This window comes from Danio aesculapii, chromosome 1 (assembly GCF_903798145.1).
Source record: "Danio aesculapii chromosome 1, fDanAes4.1, whole genome shotgun sequence".
Classification (NCBI taxonomy): Eukaryota; Metazoa; Chordata; class Actinopteri; order Cypriniformes; family Danionidae; genus Danio; species Danio aesculapii.
In genome coordinates, this window is record NC_079435.1 from 14,607,123 (window position 1) to 14,628,376 (window position 21,254).

Here is a 21,254-nt window from a genome sequence, read left to right on the forward strand (position 1 = left end):
AAGCTGAAACAAATGAACACTTTGAGTCCATAAAACTTATAATATGTTATACTGACTTATAACAGCTTGTGCAACTTTTTCAATAAAGTTAGAACATGATTAACTTAGTTTAATAAGTTACAATGAACTAAAAAAAAATTGTTGTCATGACTAATCGATCATATACTTTTTTTACAGTGTACCTTTATTGTACAGTATTAGAATTATCAATACCATCTCAATAACTACATGAAAAAATCACATTACATACAAATGAAATCAGTAAATGTAATAATTAATGGATTTAAAATATTAGGAATAGCTTTGTTCATTCATTCATTCATTCATTCATTCATTCATTCATTCATTCATTCATTCATTCATACATTTTCCTTTGGCTTGGTCCCTTTATTTATACATTTACTATGATTATTCTAATATTTTAGCATGATAATATATCAACAAAAATGAATAATTATGGTTTTTGTTATTATTATTTTTGTTGGTACATATTTTTCTACTTATTTCAACTAGTTTCTCCCTCTTTTGTCGCACAGCATTTCCTCTTACATACAGTAAATGCAGAAACGCTTGAACGGCTCTGTTAAGTTCTTGATATTATCATCACCCTGGTCTCTGCTGTATGTCGTCGAGATTGATTGGCAGTAACTGGACGGGGGAGTTACCGACTACCCGGAGGGCAGGCTGAACCAAAACTCCCCGCGGGCGGTCGGGTGGGTGTAACCGGACAGTGCGCGTGCGCTCACGGGGCTTATGACGTCTCCGGTGCGAGCAGACGGGCTCTATCCATCTACTACACCGAGAAGGAGAGCGAGTACGTCAGTACACCACAGAACAAGGACTCTCGTCAAGGAAGAAGTGAGCAGTCCCTTCAAATAATCAAGTGAAACACCAGAGAACGAGCGCGTGCTGATGTTTTTCCCTCATTCGCAGTATATGTAAGTCACACCGGAGCACGTCACTATGACAACGTTTGGACTTTCCATAGTAGCCTTCTTCATCTCTGTAGGTGCTCAGTAGAGGCAATAATAATCGCGCCGGTCGTGTGAGGACTGTCGGTTGTCAAGCCTAGAAGAAGACCGCAGAATGGAAAAGAGACTTGGTACGATGATCAGCTAGCGTCTTATACAGCGATCTTCAAGCTTAGAGGAGAAACCGAAGACAGCGCACCTGGAGCGGCTCGAGCAGAATGGATTTCAGCACCATCCGGAACCTCATCACCAGATACGTGAGTACAGACGCTTTTCACTCTCGCCAACTTGTTGGTCCGGTTTGCTCTATTCCGAAGAGCTGCAGTGTTTTTTAGTACGCAGTTTTGTCAATTAGGGCATAATTGACACGCTGTGTCTTCGTTTGTCTGTTTACAAGGCGTGGGTGCAACACTTTTGTGGCTCTCTGTGGATGGAGAAACAGCTAGCAATAGACATAAATGGGGTTTACTGTTTCTAATGGCAGGCGTTTGTGCAACGAAGTTATGACAGCGGACTTGAATTCTCAGTCCCTAATGTTAAACACAGTAGTATGTGCTCATTCTCAGCAGCTTGTGTTGTGAAATATCAAAACTGTAAACAGGACTCAATGAATGAAAAGATTTTGCGCAGGAGTGGAGTACTCAAGGGTTAGTCAATGATAAAGAATGTAGTTTTACTTTTGCGTTGACATTATAGGAAGTTGTGTCCCATGAGCGTTTATTAAGCAGTGGAAATACTTCAGAAAATGCCAAATATCTACCTTGTTTTGGTTGTAAGAAGCTTTATAGACGTTCAGTGAAATGACATCTAACATAAACCGCATAAAATAATCAAACTGGAACTAAAATATTGCATACATCAAGCTACAAGTTAGAACTAAACTCCAATATTATGTAAATATAATGTCAAATCTGCAAAATATTAAAACTAAAACTAAATTAGTAGTATAAAATGAAAACTATAAATTTATATCCAATTTAAACGACTTTTTTTTTAAATAAACCTTTTTTATATACATATTTGACCAAAGATTTGGTCATAACTTCTATTTATTTTGTTCTCCTACATATAATGTTTAGTGTGACCTATTTTATTAATAGCATAAAATGAATTAATAGCATATAAAGGAAACAAAAAATCCCTCAAAAATATCAAATCTCAGTGTATACTCTTTTAAAATGAAATTTCAGTGCCAATATACAAAACAATGCACACAAATTCCATCATAAATGAAATAATATTGTTGCTCTACATTGTTTTATTATATAATCCAGTTGTTTTCATAGACATGTTCAATCGATAGGTTACTGTAAGTCATTTCGACTCAGATTAGTCCTGCTTTTAAGCCACTTAGCATTCAGTATAGGCAAGAGTATTTGCTAAACCAACTGTCCAAGCTGTTCAGGGTTGGAGAAAAAGATTTGCTTAGAAACTGCATCAAACAGCATCATTTAAAAATTATATATATATATATATATATATATATATATATATATATATATATATATATATATATATATATATATATATATATATATATATATATATATGGATATATATATATATATATATATATATATATATATATATATATATATATATATATATATATATATATATATATATATATGGATATATATATATATATATGTATATATATATATATATATATATATATATATATGTATATATATATATATATATATATATATATATATATATATATATATATATATATATATATATATATATATATATATATATATATATATATATATTGGTTAAAGAAAGACCATAAAGGCAATTTTTTTATTTAATAGCCCATATAAGCCAGATTTTGCTGTTAAAACCATTGTACTGTATGTAATTTGAGGATATCATGCAACAAATGCAGCTGTTGAAATTTCTGTAACTTGCATTAAAATGTTTTTGTGCTGAGAAGAACATAATGTAACACATTTCTCGATTTAAAAAAATCTATAACATTTTGTTCTCCATCCCTGAAGGCCGTATGAATCTGTTATTCTATGATCTCTAATCAAACTAACATGCGAACAGATGAGCAAAATCTCTTGCACTGTCTAGACGGTTTGCAAAAGACCCGATGAAAAGATGAAGAGACTGCGAAAAACATGTCGTGAGCAATAATGGTCGTGTCATGTCACAAACACCTTTCACCTGTCTGTTTGTGTGTTTGCTCAGGTTTTACGGTAAACCATAGAACACGTACTGTATGGCTCAACAATAAGGATGACCTGAGCTGATGTGAGAGATGTGAGACCGAAAACCCTTTATTATTTTAGAGTAATTTAGATATTATTGTAGTTAATAATAATAATTATAATAATTATAATAATAATATATTATTTAATCACATTTTATATTATTTATATTTGTTGGTAATTTCAATTTTTTTATTTTTGGTGACATCTTAGTAATTTAGTGTTTTAATAAATAATTATCTACGTATACATATAGTTTTCATTATATTTCAGTCCAGGTTATACTGTACTTAAAAGAAAATAAAACTAAGTCTAAAACAAGGTTGCTTTACCATGCTTTATTATTTTTATAGGTTAGATACTGAATATACCAAACAATTGAGTGCAGATTCAGAATAAGAATAACTATAATATTAACTCATTTATACTAAAATAACACTGATTAAAGTTTTAGAATAACTATAGGCTAACCAGAAGGATCAAAAGATAACTCCTTATCCTATTTATCAGTATGAAAAAATTATCTTCAAGAAGACATAACTATCGAAGAATGGATAGATTCTTGTTTATTTGCTTAAATTAATAGTAATAATACAAGTTGCAAATCACTACAATATAAATGGCTCCTACAAACTTACATTACACCAGCTAAACTGCACAGATTTAAAAGGTACACTCTCAGAAAAAATGGTACAATGTTGTACCAAAGAAAGTACAAACCCTTGTCCCTGGGGCAGTACCTTTTATGGGACAGAATTATACCTTAAGACAAAGAAACAAATTTGTACCATTGCAGTGTGTGCCTTTAAGGACATGATTTGTACTATGGGAAACCAAAATGTACCTTTGGTTTTTAAAACCTGCAGATACAATAGTGTACCTTCATCAAATCTGATCCATGAAGGAACCACTACAGTGACAAGACACTTTGTACCTTAACAGTGTTAAATGTGTCCATTCAAGAACTATATAATGGCATTTTGCTTTATACAAAATGTGTCAATATATTTTCAGTAAATATAAAACATCAAATACATTTTTAAACAATGTTTTTTAAAGTTTCTTTTTGTGTAAAAACACATTTTCAATGTACAATAAAGAATTAAAAATACTTTAACATCAATCAAAAGATCTATTTTTTGCTAAACATTTCACTTCAACACTTTTCACAAAAATGTTACAGAAACACATTCTCCCATACAATAAAACATTTCCCCCCAATGTTCACACAATACCTTTGCAATCGCTTAAAATTTAATTTAATTAGCTTAATATTAAAATAGAAATAGAATTATGCAACAGTATTGTACTGAGATATGCACAATGTTTGTGTACTTTTACAATAAATGTCTGCATGAACACTTTGCATTTGCAGGACTTTTGCCTGCTCACGTGTAGTGAAAAGCAAATGCCAAAAGGTGCGGATATCAATAATGAAACTGTATTTATCAGTAAATGCTTAGCAAATGTTTATTAAAAATGCCTTAAATGTTTAGTTCACGATACCTACAGTATAGTTTTGTTTTACCAGTTGTTGTTTTTTTATAGAACTTAATAATAATTATTGTTTATGAGTTTCTTTAAACATTTGCTTTTAAATGAGGATTCATGTTTTAATATGGATTTTATTCATAAAATCACTTTGCCTTTCCAGTCATATATTGTAATAAAGAAGGAGTTGTCCAACACTTTTTTTATGAGAACAATTGTGTACCTTAATTTCAATTGTACCATAAAAGGCACAGAACAGTATCATAAGGGGACTTTTACTATATAAGGTACTTTTACTTTTACAAAGGTACAAAACTGTTCCTTAAGAAACATTATTTGCACCACCGTACCTTTTTTCTGAGAGTGTACTTCCACAGTGAAAAGGGATTGTACCTTCTTTGGTACAACCATATTTTCTGAGAGTGTGTGAAATGCAAGTCACAAAAATATGTATTGAACATTCTTCTTATTTATTTATTTATTTTACTTTTGTATTGTCATCATTATTTAATTTATGTAATTTATTTATATGTTTGATTTATATGTTTTATATGTATTTTTGAATTTAATTTAAGTATTTTTATTTTATTTTGTGTTTTTTTTATGTATTTTGTTCTGTAGTTCAAACAAAACCAAATAAATACAGTTGAAGTCAGAATTATTAAACCCCCATTGAATCTTTTTTCTTATTTAAATATTTCCCAAATTATGTTTAACAGAGCAAGGAAATTTTCCCAGTATGTCTGATAATATTTTTGTCTTCTGGAGAAAGTCTTATTTGTTTTATTTCGGCTAGAAAAAAAGCAGTTTTTAATTTTTTTAAAAACCATATTAAGGTCAATATCATTAGCTCCTTTAAGCTATATATTTTTTCAAAAGTCTACAGAACAAACCATCATTATACAATAACTTGCCTAATTACCCTAACCTGCCTCTATTAACCTAATTAACCTAGTTAAGCCCTTAAATGTCACTTTAAGCTGTATAGAAGTGTCTTCAAAAATATAAAAAACAAATGTCATCATGGCAAAGATAAAATAAATCAGTTATTAGAAATGTGTTATTAAAACTATTATGTTTAGAAATGTGTTAAAAAAACTCTGTTAAACAGAAAATCTCTGTTAAACAGAAATTGGGGAAAAAAATAAACATGGGGGCTAATAATTCTGACTTCAACTGTATATTTTGGGGAAAAAACCTGTAGGCTAACCCTTCATTTGTTTATTACATTTGTTAAACCTGCAAGTGGGTATTCATGCCTAGAAAATATCATTTTTGACCAATTTAAAAAAACATGTCTATTAAAATAAACATTTTTATGGAGATCTGGCTATCATTAAGCCTTTGAAATCATATTTGCATGGGTGAGGTTTGACTAAAATGCTTCATTTGAAATGCAAAGCAATAAAACGCCAGTCACTCTTTCTAAACAGAAATGAATTCATCCAGTGGAAAAGTTGAAATGTTTATGAAAGATAAGTCAGGTTAGCTAAGAAACAAGTAGTTCCCCACCCGAATCATTTAGTGAGAGCTGTGTCATGAGATTGGAAGGAGTGTGTTAGTCACATGAATGTGTGTGTGTGTGTGTGAGATTGCCAGTGAAAAGCGCAGCTCACCCCACTGCTCTTTGATCTAGTGCGTGGTAATGCAGGTTGGCAGAGTGAGAGGAGAAAGGCAAATGAGAGTAGCGGGCAGACGAGAGGGGGAGATGGAGCGAGAGAAGACGACATGAGAGAGGGATGGAGAATGAGATGGGTCAGAGGAGATGAGAAATAAGTCCCTGCGCGGATTTGACTGGCTCAGACAACAAAGGAAGTGACAGGGGAATGATTTGCTTCCACCTGTAGTAGCGCTCACTTCCAGAGTCTGTCTGCTGAATGGGCATTTTCAATAGAGGCAGATAAATATGAAATGGAAATGTGAGACCAGCTTTATTATGCAAAGCTCATCATTTTTCGTTCAAGCTGGAAAAGTAGTATGGAAATTGGGTGTCTGCTTTGAAGTCCAGATAGATTATGATTCAAGCACTTCGGAATGATCCAAATATGCTTGTTCTTATTTGATGAAAAAGAACGTTGTTTTCTTGTACTTCCAAAACTTTCCTATTAATATGCAACTATGAGTAACCATTTGTAGATTGGATCTTCCTATAACTTGTAAACATTGATTCTGTGTGGGGATTTTAAACAAAATGATCCAATGGTGTGATTTTTGGGTGGTGCTTTTTTAAAATCAACCAATGGCAATGGAGTCAGGCCTGAGTTGAGTGGTGCTTCATTTCTTAAGCTATATAACGCAGTATGAATATGCAACACTACACATTATTATATGATGTATGTTTACAAAAAAAAATTATTTTTGCCATTTATTAAGAAAGAAATTATGAAAAAATGTGGCTTTGTTGTATAATGCTTAATTTGACAAATGTCTCAAATAAAATTATTTTAAATAATTTTAAAATATTAAAATAAAATAAAATAAAATAAAATAAAAAAGTAAATAATATGAAAAGTAATTAAAATAATAAGTAAAAATAAATAAAACAAAAATAAATAAATAAATAAAAAAGATAAAAAAGTTTAAAATGATAAAAAATAAATAAAATAAAAGTAAATAAAAAGATTAAAAAAAAAACTTCAAATAAAATAAAAATAAGTAAATAAAAACAAGTAAATAAAAAGATAAAATAAAGTTAAAAACATAAAAAATAAATAAAATAAAAGTAAACAAAAGATAAATAAAATAAGTATATAAAAAGATGTCAGTGCCAGTAGCCTAGTGGTACTGCGCGATGACATATTGGACCAACATGCTCACGGCGACCCGAGTTAGATTCCCAGTTCGAGGTCCTTTGCCGATCCTTCCCCTCTCTCTGCTCCCAATGCTTTTCTGTTTGAATTCTCTACTGTCCTGTCGTAATAAAGGTGAAAACCCCCTAAAATAAAATAAAATAAAATAAAATAAATGTAATTAAAATAAAAGTAAATAAAAAGATAAAATAAAAACAATTGCTGAATTTTATAGTATGCAAAATGTAATATTCCAAATAAACAGGTTACATTTTACACTCTATTACTGGATTGTGTTATGTCGACAATGTTTTGAACATGGCAGGACATGAAAGGTTTTCAGTACTGTATTACCTCACAAACAAGCAATTTCCAGTCATCTCTGGCTTCTGAATAACTTCCATCCTCGGACAGGAAGTAGCATGACTGCCCATATCCTGTCCCAAGAGGCTGTGAGGTAATTTGAGCTCCATGTACAGTGCTAATCTCATCGTCAGTGTGGTCGCCGTCAGGAAAGACTTATTGGAAATCTTCCTATATGATAAGGAATATAGTTCTATTGGTCACTGGAAAAGCATGGAAAGTCAAGCATTTCAAGGAAATTCACACGTAACAAATAATAAAGTACAAACAGTATGAGGAAAGACAAACGAGTAATAAATATGAAGTCGTCAGCTGGTATTTTTCTGATCCGATGTCTGTGGTTGTGTTTGAAGTACTACATTACAATAGTACAATTTACTATTTCTGTTTGAGCATACATCAAGCTAACTTACTACAAGTAAGTTACAACTACAATCAAAGCTAATGTAAAAATCTATAAAATAAAATAAAATAAAATAAAATAAAATAAAATAAAATAAAATAAAATAAAATAAAATAAAATAAAATAAAATAAAATAAAATAAAATAAAATAAAATAAAATAAAATAAAATTGAATTAAATTAAATTAAATTAAATTAAATTAAATTAAATTAAATTAAATTAAATTAAATTAAATTAAATTAAAAAAAAAATAATAAAATAAAATTATATAAAAAATATAAAAAAATAAATAAAAGTAAATAAAAAAGATAAATAAAATAAAATAAGATAAAATAAAATAATATTAAAAACATTTAAAAATAAATAAAATAAAATAATATAATAAAAATATTAAAAAATAAATAAAATAAAATGAAAAGTAAATAAAAATGATGAATTTAGAAATAAAAAAATAAAGTAAAATAAAATGAGTGTCTGTGGTTGTGTTCAGAATACTACATTACCATAGTACAATTTATTATTTTTGTGTAGCATACATCAAGCATACATCAAACTCAGATCTAATGTAAAAACAATTCTCCAATCTACAAAATAAAAAATAAAAAATAAGAAAACAAAAATAAAAGTAAATAAATAAATAAATAAATAAATAAATAACATTTTTAAAAATCAAAGTAAAATAAAATGAAAGTAAATAAAAGATACAAATTTTAAAATAATAAATAAAAATAAATAAAATAAAAGCAAATAAAAAAAGATTAAATAAAAATAAATAAATAAATAAAATAAGTGTCTGTTGTTGTGTTCGGAATACTAGATTACAAAATACAATTTACTATTTCTGTTTGAATGCAAAAAATAACCACAAGTATTTTCAGAGGTGTTTTTTAAATCAGTTTTTAACACTAATTCTTAAAATAAAACTGTAGAAACGGTATCGTCTGTGAGTTTTATTGACAATCCTATTAAATACAAAAAACTACAGAAATAATAAACCTTTATATAGAAAATTCCTTCATAGTAACACAATACATTTTGCCATATTTTAATGGAACTTTTATCAAACACTTTGTCCAAAAAAAGCCAAACAAACAAAAAAAGATATTAAGGCAAAAAAAAATGAACACCTGTGGCTCCTAAATAAAACATAGAGGTCTTAAATAACTGGACATTATTTACAAGACTGTTAACTTTACCATGAAGAACATTTGTTTTTAATACAGAAAAATACAGTAGATTAAACATGTAATGTAGTCATGTATATTATACTGTTGTTTGAAATAATCGTTATTGCATAATATTTCATTTTATGCAGTCATACAAATCATTTGCAGTATACAGCATGTGCACTGCACAGTAATATTAGCAGTTATATATTTTACATTGATTTAAAACAGGTTTACTGTACACGATCAGCATTAATGGAGTTTAATGGCAGAGTAACGCTGCTTTTTATCAATAAAGCCAAACTAATGCAACACTTTAAAGCGCATCATCCAATAGAGCCTGTGCCAGAAACTAGCTGACCAAGCACATAAACACATAGAGCCATACATCATTAAGACATGACATCGTTTGTGTCTTTGGCCGCATAGTAAAACCAGCAACAAATTAGAACAAACCATATCTGGGCATTTACTATGTGTGTTTCTTATGATGGATGAGATTTTTTGGTCAATTCTCGCTATTAATAAACTGTTAACTATGATTTTTGCTTCAGTAAACTCATAGTTTGCTGCTTATTAATAGTTATTAAGGAAGTTAAGTTAAGTTTGGTTTTAGTTAGTGTTGTCAAATTTATAAATATCGATTCTGAAATATTTTAAATGATACAATCTTGCTTTTGGTTAATATCGATACTGGCTTTGCTCTCTCCCACTCTCTCTTCTCCCCAGCAGGAGATAAATAATTAAAAATAATATTAAGATTTTAACACTTTTGTTTTAATCAGGAAGTAAGATGAGATTGTACTAATTTAGTTTATTTATTTATTTATTTATTTATTGCCTTAGTGACTGCTGATGTACCTGATATAAGGATTATATGGTTTAGTTATTTTTTCCCTTTTTACTTCCTTTGCACTCTGTTAGTGTTGGAGAATTTGTTCCCCATGGTATCGAATATCGATATTTTTCAAGGTATCGTTTCGAAGTTCGAAACACTAGTTTAGGTATTAGGTATGTTCTCTTTTAAGCATTAGGAAACGCCTAATATCTTCATAATAGGTAGGTAATAAACCTCTAGTTAATACTAAAATCTAGAAAAGATAAAGTGTTATCAAATTGTGACATTTTTATCATCACAAAATACTGAAATATTTGAAAATAAAATAAAATAAAGTAAGATTAAATAAAATAAAGATAAAATAATATAATTGTGACATTTTTCATAATCACAAAATACTAAAATACTCGAAAATAATATAATTGTGACATTTTTTATAATCACAAAATACTGAAATTCTTGAAAAAAAAAATAAATAAAATAAAATAAAATAAAATAAAATAAAATTAAATTAAATTAAATTAAATTAAATTAAATTAAATTAAATTAAATTAAATTAAATTAAATTAAATTAAATTAAATTAAATTAAATTAAATTTAATTAAATTTAATTTAATTTAATTTAATTTAATTTAATTTAATTAAAAATAAATAAAATAATTGACATTTTTATCACAAAATAATGAAATTCTTAAAACTAAACTAAAATAAAATAAAATAAAATAAGTAAATTAAATTAAATTAAATTAAATTAAATTAAATTAAATTAAATTAAATTAAATTAAATTAAATTAAATTAAATTAAATTAAATTAAATTAAATTAAATTAAATTAAATTAAATTGTTGCCTAAACTAAAGTTTTACCAATTTTTTTTAAATAAAGCGCACCACAGTAGCTTATTTTGATGCTATTATAAAAGCAACAGGAATAGTTACAGAAGTTTCATTTTTTATGTCAACTATGTTAAGGTTCTCTGGTTAAATTTTATAACATTGCCACTAGAGACACGTGCAAACACACACACCCTGACTCACATTCATCACAGAGTCAATGGACGCTAACCCATGAACCGCATCCTAGAATGATAAATGATTTTTCTTGGTAATCAATATGGGTGATGAAATTATAATCATTGTCTTCATGCTTCACATGTTCATCAGAGTTCAACTGAAGTTCATGGACAGCGTCAGTATTTACATGCAGCTAAAGCAACGCCACTTTTAAAAAAAAAATAGGCTCATGTTACATGTTGTGAATCCATTTAGCTGATCTCTGGTTCTGGTGGGAGCACATTCAGCTTAGCCTAGCATAGATTATTGAATCGGATTAGACCATTAGTATCTGGCTCAAAAATGATAGATTTTGATCTAATAATTGTCCTATTTACAGCTTTACTCTTGTGTACATTGTGTATTAAGATCATATCATAGCGTCTGCTGCAGCCAACGTTCCTTGATTATTACGCCAGGATAAGAGTATAGTTCCTAGCCATATCAGCCTAGAATTTTGCAACTTTTCATTTTTCATTGGTCTTAGTACACAATGTAACTACAGAAGAGTCAAGCTTTAAATAGAAAAATTATCAAAACTCTTTGGTCATTTTTCAGATGCTAATGTTGTAATTAAATTCAATGATCTATGCTAAGCTAAGTTAAAAGTGGTCCTGCCAGACCCGGAGATCGGCTGAATCGATTCAAAAATGGTAAAACTCAACCGTTTACTGTAGGAGAGTAAAGTGGAGTGGAGTGTTTCTGATAAAATGGCTAAATATGTTCTCCCAAAGTCTTATTTAGACTTCCCGTTGGAGCGGTCGGCTGGAGTCCATTGTAAACAACTGATAAGTGACAGCAAACTGTCAGCCAAAGCCTGGTCGCCGAGGGTCTGTCAAACTGCAGCACCATGTGACTCTTTTTAAGAAGAATGATCTAATGGCTGCCGCTGTGGTCAGATATGATGTAATATTGCTGATGTTTACTCCCCTGTTGGTGTAGTTGGATTTAAATTCAGTGAGGAGAAACAAATTGAATGGCTGGCAGGAGAAAAATAATAATTGTTTGCTGGAGCTTTGGGGAGGAAACTCTGTGTGACTGTGTGAGAGTGACAGAGAGGAATGCTTTTATTTTTTACCCTTGAAGAAAACTTAGTAAAGGTCAAGAAGACGTGGAAATGTTTTGACAGAGTTGTCGCTTTGCATAAAACCATAAAAATATCAAACTCGCCTATAACTTCGCTCAAAGAGAAAATTGTGTGAACAAAAAGAAGTGAAGCATTATACACAACGTAACAGGCACTCTTTATCTGTCCCTCTCACAGTCAGTTAATAAAAACTGAAAATTATTAAGTATTTAAATATTTAAAAATGTTGTACTTCAAAGCCAAATGTATTTTATTTTATTTTATTTTATTTTATTTTATTTTATTTTATTTTATTTTATTTTATTTTATTTTATTTTATTTTATTTTTAGCTTTGATGTAATTTTATTTTATTGTATTTATTTATTTATTTATTTATTTATTTATTTACTTATTTACTTATTTACTTATTAATTAAATTAAATTAAATTAAATTAAATTAAATTAAATTAAATTAAATTAAATTAAATTAAATTAAATTAAATTACATTTAATTTAATTTAATTTAATTTAATTTAATTGTCACAATTTGGTAATGTTTTACTTTACTAACAATTACCAAAATATTGGCTGTTTATTAGTACTTATAAAGTACATATTTTACATAATTTAATAAAATTTTACTTTGAAGTAATTTGATTGACTTTACTAGAATTTTATTTTATTTTATTTTATTTTAAATTATATCACAATTTGGTAACTTTTTAGGTTAATTTTCAATTAACTCTGTTAATTAGTGGTTAATTACCTGCCTATAATTAAAATATTAGCTGTCTATTAGTCCTTATAAAGTACATGTTCTGCATAATTTAATTTAATTTAATTTTGCTTTGAAGTAATTTAATGAAATGTTATATTATTTTATTTATTTTAGTTTCTAAATTTTATTTATTTTATTTTAGCTATTATAAATTATGTCACAATTTGGTAACTCTTTACCAATTCTCTACTTACTTCTCAACTCTATTTATTAGTTGTCAATTACCTGCCTATAATTAGGAGATTGGCTGTTTGTTAGTACTTATAAAGTACATATTTTGCACGATCTTAATCCACATCCCTAATCCTAGCCAAAACCTAAACCCAACAACCTTAACCAACTAATAAATAAGGAGTTTATTCTATCATGTGATGGTGAGAAGTGGAAACCAAATCTTTCAGAAAAATTTCAACTTTTTTTTTTTTTTAGCCAAAGACTAAAGTGTTTCAATCCATTTGAAAGTGAAGCTTCTTAAGAAAAAACCCCAGCAAAACACAGGTGGAGTTTGGAGTTGTTGGGTGTAACCCTGTTTAGATTCTTTTCAACTCCCTTCAACACTAGAAAGATTGACATGTTGAGACAAGCAGAGAATGCTGTTCATGCTTTTTAATGAGGATGGTTCTTTTCCATTTAAAAATGACATCGAAGAATATTCCAAGTTGAAACTTAGCTTATTGTTCACACATTAGTTTTTTGATTCTTAGTTTTATATATGTGTATTAGACTAAGTCATACCTCAGGATACTTGAAGCAAAAGCAAATGGCCTTTATGATAAAAACTCAATTGTTGTAGACCTTCTGCTCTCGTAAAGTACTGTAGCTCTTGAGGGCTTAATGCAACAGTCAGAGGAAAGAGCCACTGGAATAATGGCCTATTGATGGCTGTGAAATTGAATTGTGCTTGTTAAAAGAGCACATGACCCTCCACTCGATAGCAGTAGAGAAGTCTGAATGCCATCGAATGGCCAGGTATTTATTTGAAAGAGGATTTTGGGTATTACATTTAGCTTTAAGATATGGAGAGTGCTGTAGAGGGATTTGTCTGAATTAGACTTACATATTTGACACTGATTTTCAACGTTATTTTTCTTAAAATGCTTATTTTTTAAAGGTTTCTTCATTTTGGAAGTCTTTTCCAATTGGTTTATCTCCTTTGGTTTACACTGTCATTTTCTCATAATAGTCATTGAAGCATAGCCTCTTTATTAGTGTCAGTGGTTTGATTCAGTCTCTCTAAACCCCTCATTTTTAAAATCCTCATCCTTTGAAAGATCATGCAAAGTGGATATGCTTTCACATCACAGAAGACAGCATCTTCTCAACGTCAACAGCATGAACCAAACTCCTCCTGACCTAAAGACATCTAGTGAAAACCATTTAGGCTGGCAATTTGACCCAAACCCTAGTAGGTCTGTGCAGAAAATAAAACTGGAATAACTGGCATTTCCTGTGTTTGTTTTTCTGTATTTAGATACACACTCAAAAAAAATATATATTTTTTTTACTTGTTCAAACTACTTAATTAAAATGAGCTGAAACAACACAATTCTTGAGATTTCATTGGGACAACTTAATTTTTTATGTTTAATCCACATAAATTTGTTAAAAGGGTTAAGTTAACTTAATCGATTTGTGTTGGGACAACATGAATGAATTGTGTGAAACCCTGCATTTTTTACCGTGCAGTAACTTATCATGCCCTTTGATCAGCTATGTTACACACACATTACATGTAATGTAGTAAAACATGTACTTGAAAATGACTACATGTAATTTCCAAAAGAGCCTTATACACTCAAACAAGAAAAAATGTTTGTTGCTTGTTCAAACTACTTCTTTAAAATGAGCTGAAACAACACAATTCTTGAGATTTTGTTGGGACAACTTAATTGTTTTAATGTTCAAACCACTTAAATTTGTAAAAACAAATAATTTAACTTAATTTCTTCATGTTCTCCCAATATAAATCGTTGATTGTATGGAACCCAGCTTTTTTTCAATAACATTGGCCACTTTAAATGTTGTAAATTTTATTCAGCTTTCTATTTAGTTTTGTAAATGTAAATGAAAATGAATCAGCTGTCATGACAGATCTTCCAGACCTTCTTAATTGATCAAGCTCGTGTGGAAGATTTGTAGTAATAAAATGAGGTTTGTTTTACGTTCTTCAACAGACATTCTTTGCTGAGTCAGACTGTCTTTATATGAAAGGGTGGGTCGCTGAGTTTATGCAGTGTGTCCACAGATCGATGGAAGCATTTAAAAGGGCTCAGCTGCTTAGATCCAGGTGTCCCTGCCTGCTGGGAATGGAAAATTCACATTGCATTTGCTGCTTTGCTGACCTCAAGTCAGTTTAACAGTCTGTTTGATGGCAGTTTTAGGTAAAGAACAGACAAAATAGTTCTAGATCAGTGTGAAATGAAAAGTAAGCTTCTACTCTCTCTATCTATCTATCTATCTATCTATCTATCTATCTATCTATCTATCTATCTATCTATCTATCTATCTATCTATCTATCTATCTATCTATCTATCTATCTATCTATCTATCTATCTATCTATCTATCTATCTATCTATCTATCTATCTATCTATCTATCTATCTATCTATCTATCTATCTATCTATCTATCTATTTATCAAACAATCGATCGATCTCTTGTTTAAACTACTTATTTAAAAAGAGTTGAAACTTTACATTCTTAAAGTGTATTTATTTTGGGCTGAACGGTTTTATGTTTAATCTACTTACATTTATAAAAACCATTAGATTAACTAAATCGATTTGTGTAGGGTCAACATGAAGGAATTGTATGGAACCCAGCATTCGTTTCAGTGTATGAACAGTTGTCCTTTTTGTTCCCTTGAGTCTTTTCATTCAGTGAGGTTTTTAGGTTATTGCACATATAATTCTGACTGCAGCACTTCCGTGGCACGTTATTTTGACACGATAGTAATTATTTATTTTTAGAACTGACTTTGGGAGTTGCATTTTTAAACAAATAGCCTGAAATTAATTCTAAAGTGTTTTTGCTGAAATCTTGAGCTATATTTAGCTTGCAATGGACATTTGGCATTTCGCAGTTATCCAGATGGAAGTTTGGAAAATGTGATAAACAAAAAAGAGTAACTCTCTTTCTATCAGAAACCAGCATTTAACCTTCATCTGTCCTCATTTGCTTTTTCTTTTCATCCTATAACCCACTGTCGCTAGAAACACCAAATGCTCTAAAGGAGATTAACCTGACAAGAGAGTTCAGCAGATTGAGCGGACAAAAGTTCTGGTCATGTGACCTAACCTTGTCTGATCCCATAAGGCTCCAGGTGGATAGAAAAGCAGTCCAGGAAGTCAAATGCAGATTTATTGGAAAAGTACTGTATATTTTAAGTATACAGTTTTGGAATTTGTAGCGCCTGTCATAGTGGAAAAATAGAACCATTTTGGTAAATTAATACTGTGATCAATACTGATATAAATATATATATTTTTAAATTAAATGTATACTTTTATTAAGCTTTGAGGCATTAAATGAATCATTAGTGTGCATAAATACATTTTATAACAAAACAAACATGATGAGTTCTGAGTAAAGTTAATGTTTCCACAATTATTACAGTTTTTCTCAGTGGCTTTGGTGCATTTCTCACAACACTACATTTGCACAACAGTTAATGCATTACTCAAAACAATTAGTACAAACTGCGAAACCTAGTTGATAACCTGCAAAAGCGTGTCACTTGCTCAAAATGGATAGCTCATTCCTCAAAAGCAAGTATTGATGTCAATGAAAATGTCAGTGTCATCAAGTTGAAAAGTCCTGACAGCATTGTTTATGAACAAGATAGTCAAATGGATTTGTCATATTTTCATTATGACAGTTTACTCTGTTTTACAATGCAAAAAAGTCAGATTTTGGTGACACTTCCTAAAAATGCTCAAGACAGCACTATATATTATTTGCACAGCCATTTGAAAACTACAGTAAAGCTAGACATCACTGTATTTAGTGAGGTATCTGAGTACAAGACACTGAATATGTATGTTTTACATTTTTACTGCATTTGTTCTTTGCAATTCTAATTTATTCACAGCATTGTGGAAAAATAATAAATACACTCTTATTTACAACAAACATAAACTTTCTTTGGGAAGAGCTGTGCACAACTGTAAACAATATTGCAGTACATATTGGAACTGAACCTACAACATACACAGGTCTGTAAATCATTCATGAAATTGTTCAATTTAGAAGACATTTTCAGGAAAAAAAAAAAAGATTTAAAATGTTTTATAAAATTTACTTGACAGATTTTGACAACCAGTTCAACATTTTTGTATCTAATGACTCAAGTAATGAAATGAGGACTATTAGTTTTATATGGAATGATTATTCAGCATTTACAAGTTTAGTTAATTTTGACTGACATGACATAAGCAAATGATAATGTTATAAAAGAGCAGAGAGTTGTATGAAAGCAATTGATTCATGTCCAAAAGTGTTTGTTGCTTTTTTGTCGCAATTTGTTGGAAGGAATGAGAAGCTGCTACTATGATATGCACAAATGACTAATTGTTTTGAGAAATGCATTAACCGTTGTGCAAATGTAAATAGGGTTGTGGGAAATGCACCAAAGCGACTGAGAAAAACTGTAAACAATACCTGTTTTTAGCATTCAAAATGATATGAAAACCAGAAATCCAGGCCAGGTAGTTAAATGCAGATTTAATGGAAAAGTATATTTTAAATATTTGTTTATATACAATTTTAAAATTTGTAACGCCTGTCATAGTGAAAAAATAAAACTATTTTGGAAAATTAATATTGCGATAAATGCTCATATAAATATATTTTTGAAAAGAATTTAATATTTTTATTAAGCAAGGATGCATTAAATTAATCATTAGTGTGCATAAATACATTTTCACAATCATTAAACAGCTGCAATGTTAAACAATAACAATTTTTTCGATAACATTCGAAATGATAAGAATAAGTCTCTTGAGCCACAAATCATCATGTCTAAAGTATCAATTGACACTAATGACTGACAATTCAGTGTTTCCATCATCAAAAATAAATCACATGTACACACATTTTTAAACAGAATAGAGTTTTATATTATATATTATAATATTTTGTATTATTTCGTTTTTTAATAAGAAGAGTTTTTATTTTTCACTGTTTACTGCACTAAAAAAATTACTTTTGCTGCTTCTTTAAACTAAGTATTTAATATGAGTTGAACCAACACATTTTTGGCACAACTTAATTGTTTTATGTTCAATTCACTTCAATTTGTAAAAACAATTAAGTTAACTTAATCGAATTGTGTTGGGACAACATGAAGGAATTGTGTAGAACCTTGCATTTTTAATTTTAAAATTGCAGCCTTGGTGAATTTCTTTCCTCATTTTTCATCCTAAACAAATGCTTTTTTCGACAACAACAGTCAAAAATGTTTTTAACAAAAACAAATAGCAGTTAGATACAGCCCAAAACAATCGAAAAAACTATTAATTAAACTTATAGAACTGTATAAAATCTACATTTGTGATATACAGCTTCTATAAAGAGTGAAATTCTTTAGCTCTTAATTCAGTTGTTACGTCAAGGTCTGTTTGTACTGTAGCTGAATGCTTTTGTCTGTCAGAGCTATTTGAATAGAATAGTGGGACGAAATAGGCAACATACTGATAAGACTGCCAATCACGAGAGCTGCACTCCCCTTCAGGCATTGTGTGTGCAGAATACGTGTGCGTGTATCAGTCCGTCACAAGTGCTCCTTGTCTGAGCGACTCACAAACAGAGCATGTGACTGTGCTGTTTCGGGGATGCACACAGCTACACATAGAGGATGGAAACTGACAGCACAAAACGGACAGCCATTAACAGGGTGACCCAGTGACTTCCAGTTCCCCACAGACCTGTGCTATATCTTCTGATAATGAGAAAGGAAAACAAAAACGTCACATTTTGTAACACAATATTCCCAAGAGAACCCTCAATGTTCTGATGATATACTGCCGGCTGAATGCAGGTGCAAGAAAAATAGGAAAGTAGATAACAGGAGCACAACAGCCAAACTCATGCACATGAACACACGCTTGCAGAGTGGATCTGTATAGGGCTGCGCTGGAAAAATATGCAATATTGTTGTTGAGTGCTGCGATAACGATATTTCTTACGATATAACTAACTTGCAAAATGCTACTTTTGTCGGCAAATTAAAACTATATACAGTACTGTCCAAAAGTCTTAGGCCACCATTAGCTTTGGGAGGCTAAGACTTTTGCACAAATCTATCTGTATATCAAAAGTTGGAAGCAAGTGCAGGATCATTACTTTTGGGTAATGACTATATATTTAATATACGAACAAAAAATATGGGAAATATGTACTCACAATATTCAGAACAAAATTACTTTTGTAATCAAAAGACTAGCATCAAAAGTCTGCTTGACCTCTTTATACAGCTCGAACTTTGTTGTTGAGTCTTTTCTGAAATTACATGCTATTTAATATCAAGCATCATTCCACATTTCTAAGAGTTCTTCCTTGGATTTAGCATGTTCTATCTTTCTTTTTCTATACAGGTGAATCTCATACTGCCTATAAAATTGCCTTCGCATACAGTATATTCAGGTCGGGACTCCGTGGAGGCCATTTTATGACTGTATTTTTTTCCCAAGTACATTAGCAGTGTGTTTGAGATCATTATCATGCTGGAAAATAAAACTATTACAAATTAGGTGCGTTCAAACCAAGAGAGAAACTCCTGTATTTTTCATTCATTCTTCCATCTTTCTCTAACTCTTATTTTATGCCTGAAACAAATAGAGTTAAAAAAAATCCAACTAGAACCTGTATTTTTTGGTTGTATTTTAATAAACAGAACGAGAAGTAATATATAATGTCTTTATACCCTCACCTAAAACAACAAATAAAAAAAAAAAATAATAATAATAAATAAATGATTAAATAAATAAATAAATGAATGAAAGAATGATTGAATAAATTTTATTCCATCATTCATTTATTTATTTATGTAATCATTTATTTATTTATTTATTTATTCAATCACGTGTTTATTTATTTATTCATTCATTCATTCGTTCATTCATTCAATCATTTGTTCATTTATTTATTTATTTATTTATTCAATCACATGTTTATTTATTTATTCATTCATTCGTTCATTCATTCATTCAATCATTTATTTATTTATTTATTTATTTATTCAATCATTTATTTATTTATTTACTTATTTATTTATGTTCCCTTGTGCTCCTCCAGAATATTACTCTGTTTTGCCTACCATTGAGCACTATGCCAGAGAGATTGAAACACGTTTAGTATGTATAGACATAAAAATCACTTGTAAATAATTGTGAGAAGAGAAGTAGGGGGATTGACGTCACATTGTTTTTTTTGTTTTTTTAAATATGTTTGACATTGTTTTGGGAAAAGGGAGTTAGGTAAGTAATTGCTGTATTTTTATTTTTTTTTTATTTAGGTAAGGTAGTTGGTGAACAAATGTTTTTGTCTGTTAAAATTCTCTCTGGTATTGGCTCTCTTTACTTTTCTGTTGTGATCGACCCCTAGACTGTCATAACAGGGCTTTTTTTTGTCAGTCTTCATGTTAGAAAAAGACAATGATTCTGCAAAAAATGCATTTATAATGAGCAAAACATTGAAATTTACTGTATTTGGTTAAAATGTATAAACGTGGTTACTTAAAAAAATTATTCCATTGCTTTATTATATTCATATTTGTTTATAAAAAGCCTTTCTGTAGCTCAAACAGGAGAGTATGGGATTAGCAACACCAAGCTAACCATTTCAATTTTGCAAGAACTGAATGTAATGTGACTTAAAAGCCACTGCCAAACCAATCTTAAACCATTGCACCACTAAATGTGTTGTTTTTGAAGCACTTTTACGCATAAATATGTAAATTGCTGCCTGATACACGTACATTTCTTAGCCCATCAGGTTGGATTATGAAGACTAACATGTTTGCCTGCCTTCCTGCTGGCTTGCTTAATTATGTATGCGATCAAAGTCACGGATGAAGTCCTGTTATTAACATGCCCGGGACTCATGATGATTACAAGA

General features: G+C 29.8%; 1 protein-coding gene across 6 annotated transcripts in view; it reads left to right on the top strand.

The window, feature by feature from the left end:
- The first annotated feature begins 774 nt into the window (after positions 1 to 774).
- The window catches only part of atp11a (ATPase phospholipid transporting 11A), a 146,420-nt gene continuing 125,940 nt past the window's right edge, over positions 775 to 21,254 (top strand). For all 6 annotated transcript variants that reach the window (XM_056456651.1, XM_056456653.1, XM_056456652.1 and 3 more), the window contains exon 1: positions 775 to 1,228. In XM_056456651.1, coding sequence (XP_056312626.1) covers positions 1,190 to 1,228 — 39 coding nt within the window. In that variant the 5' untranslated portion in view covers positions 775 to 1,189. The remainder of the gene's footprint in view (positions 1,229 to 21,254) is intronic.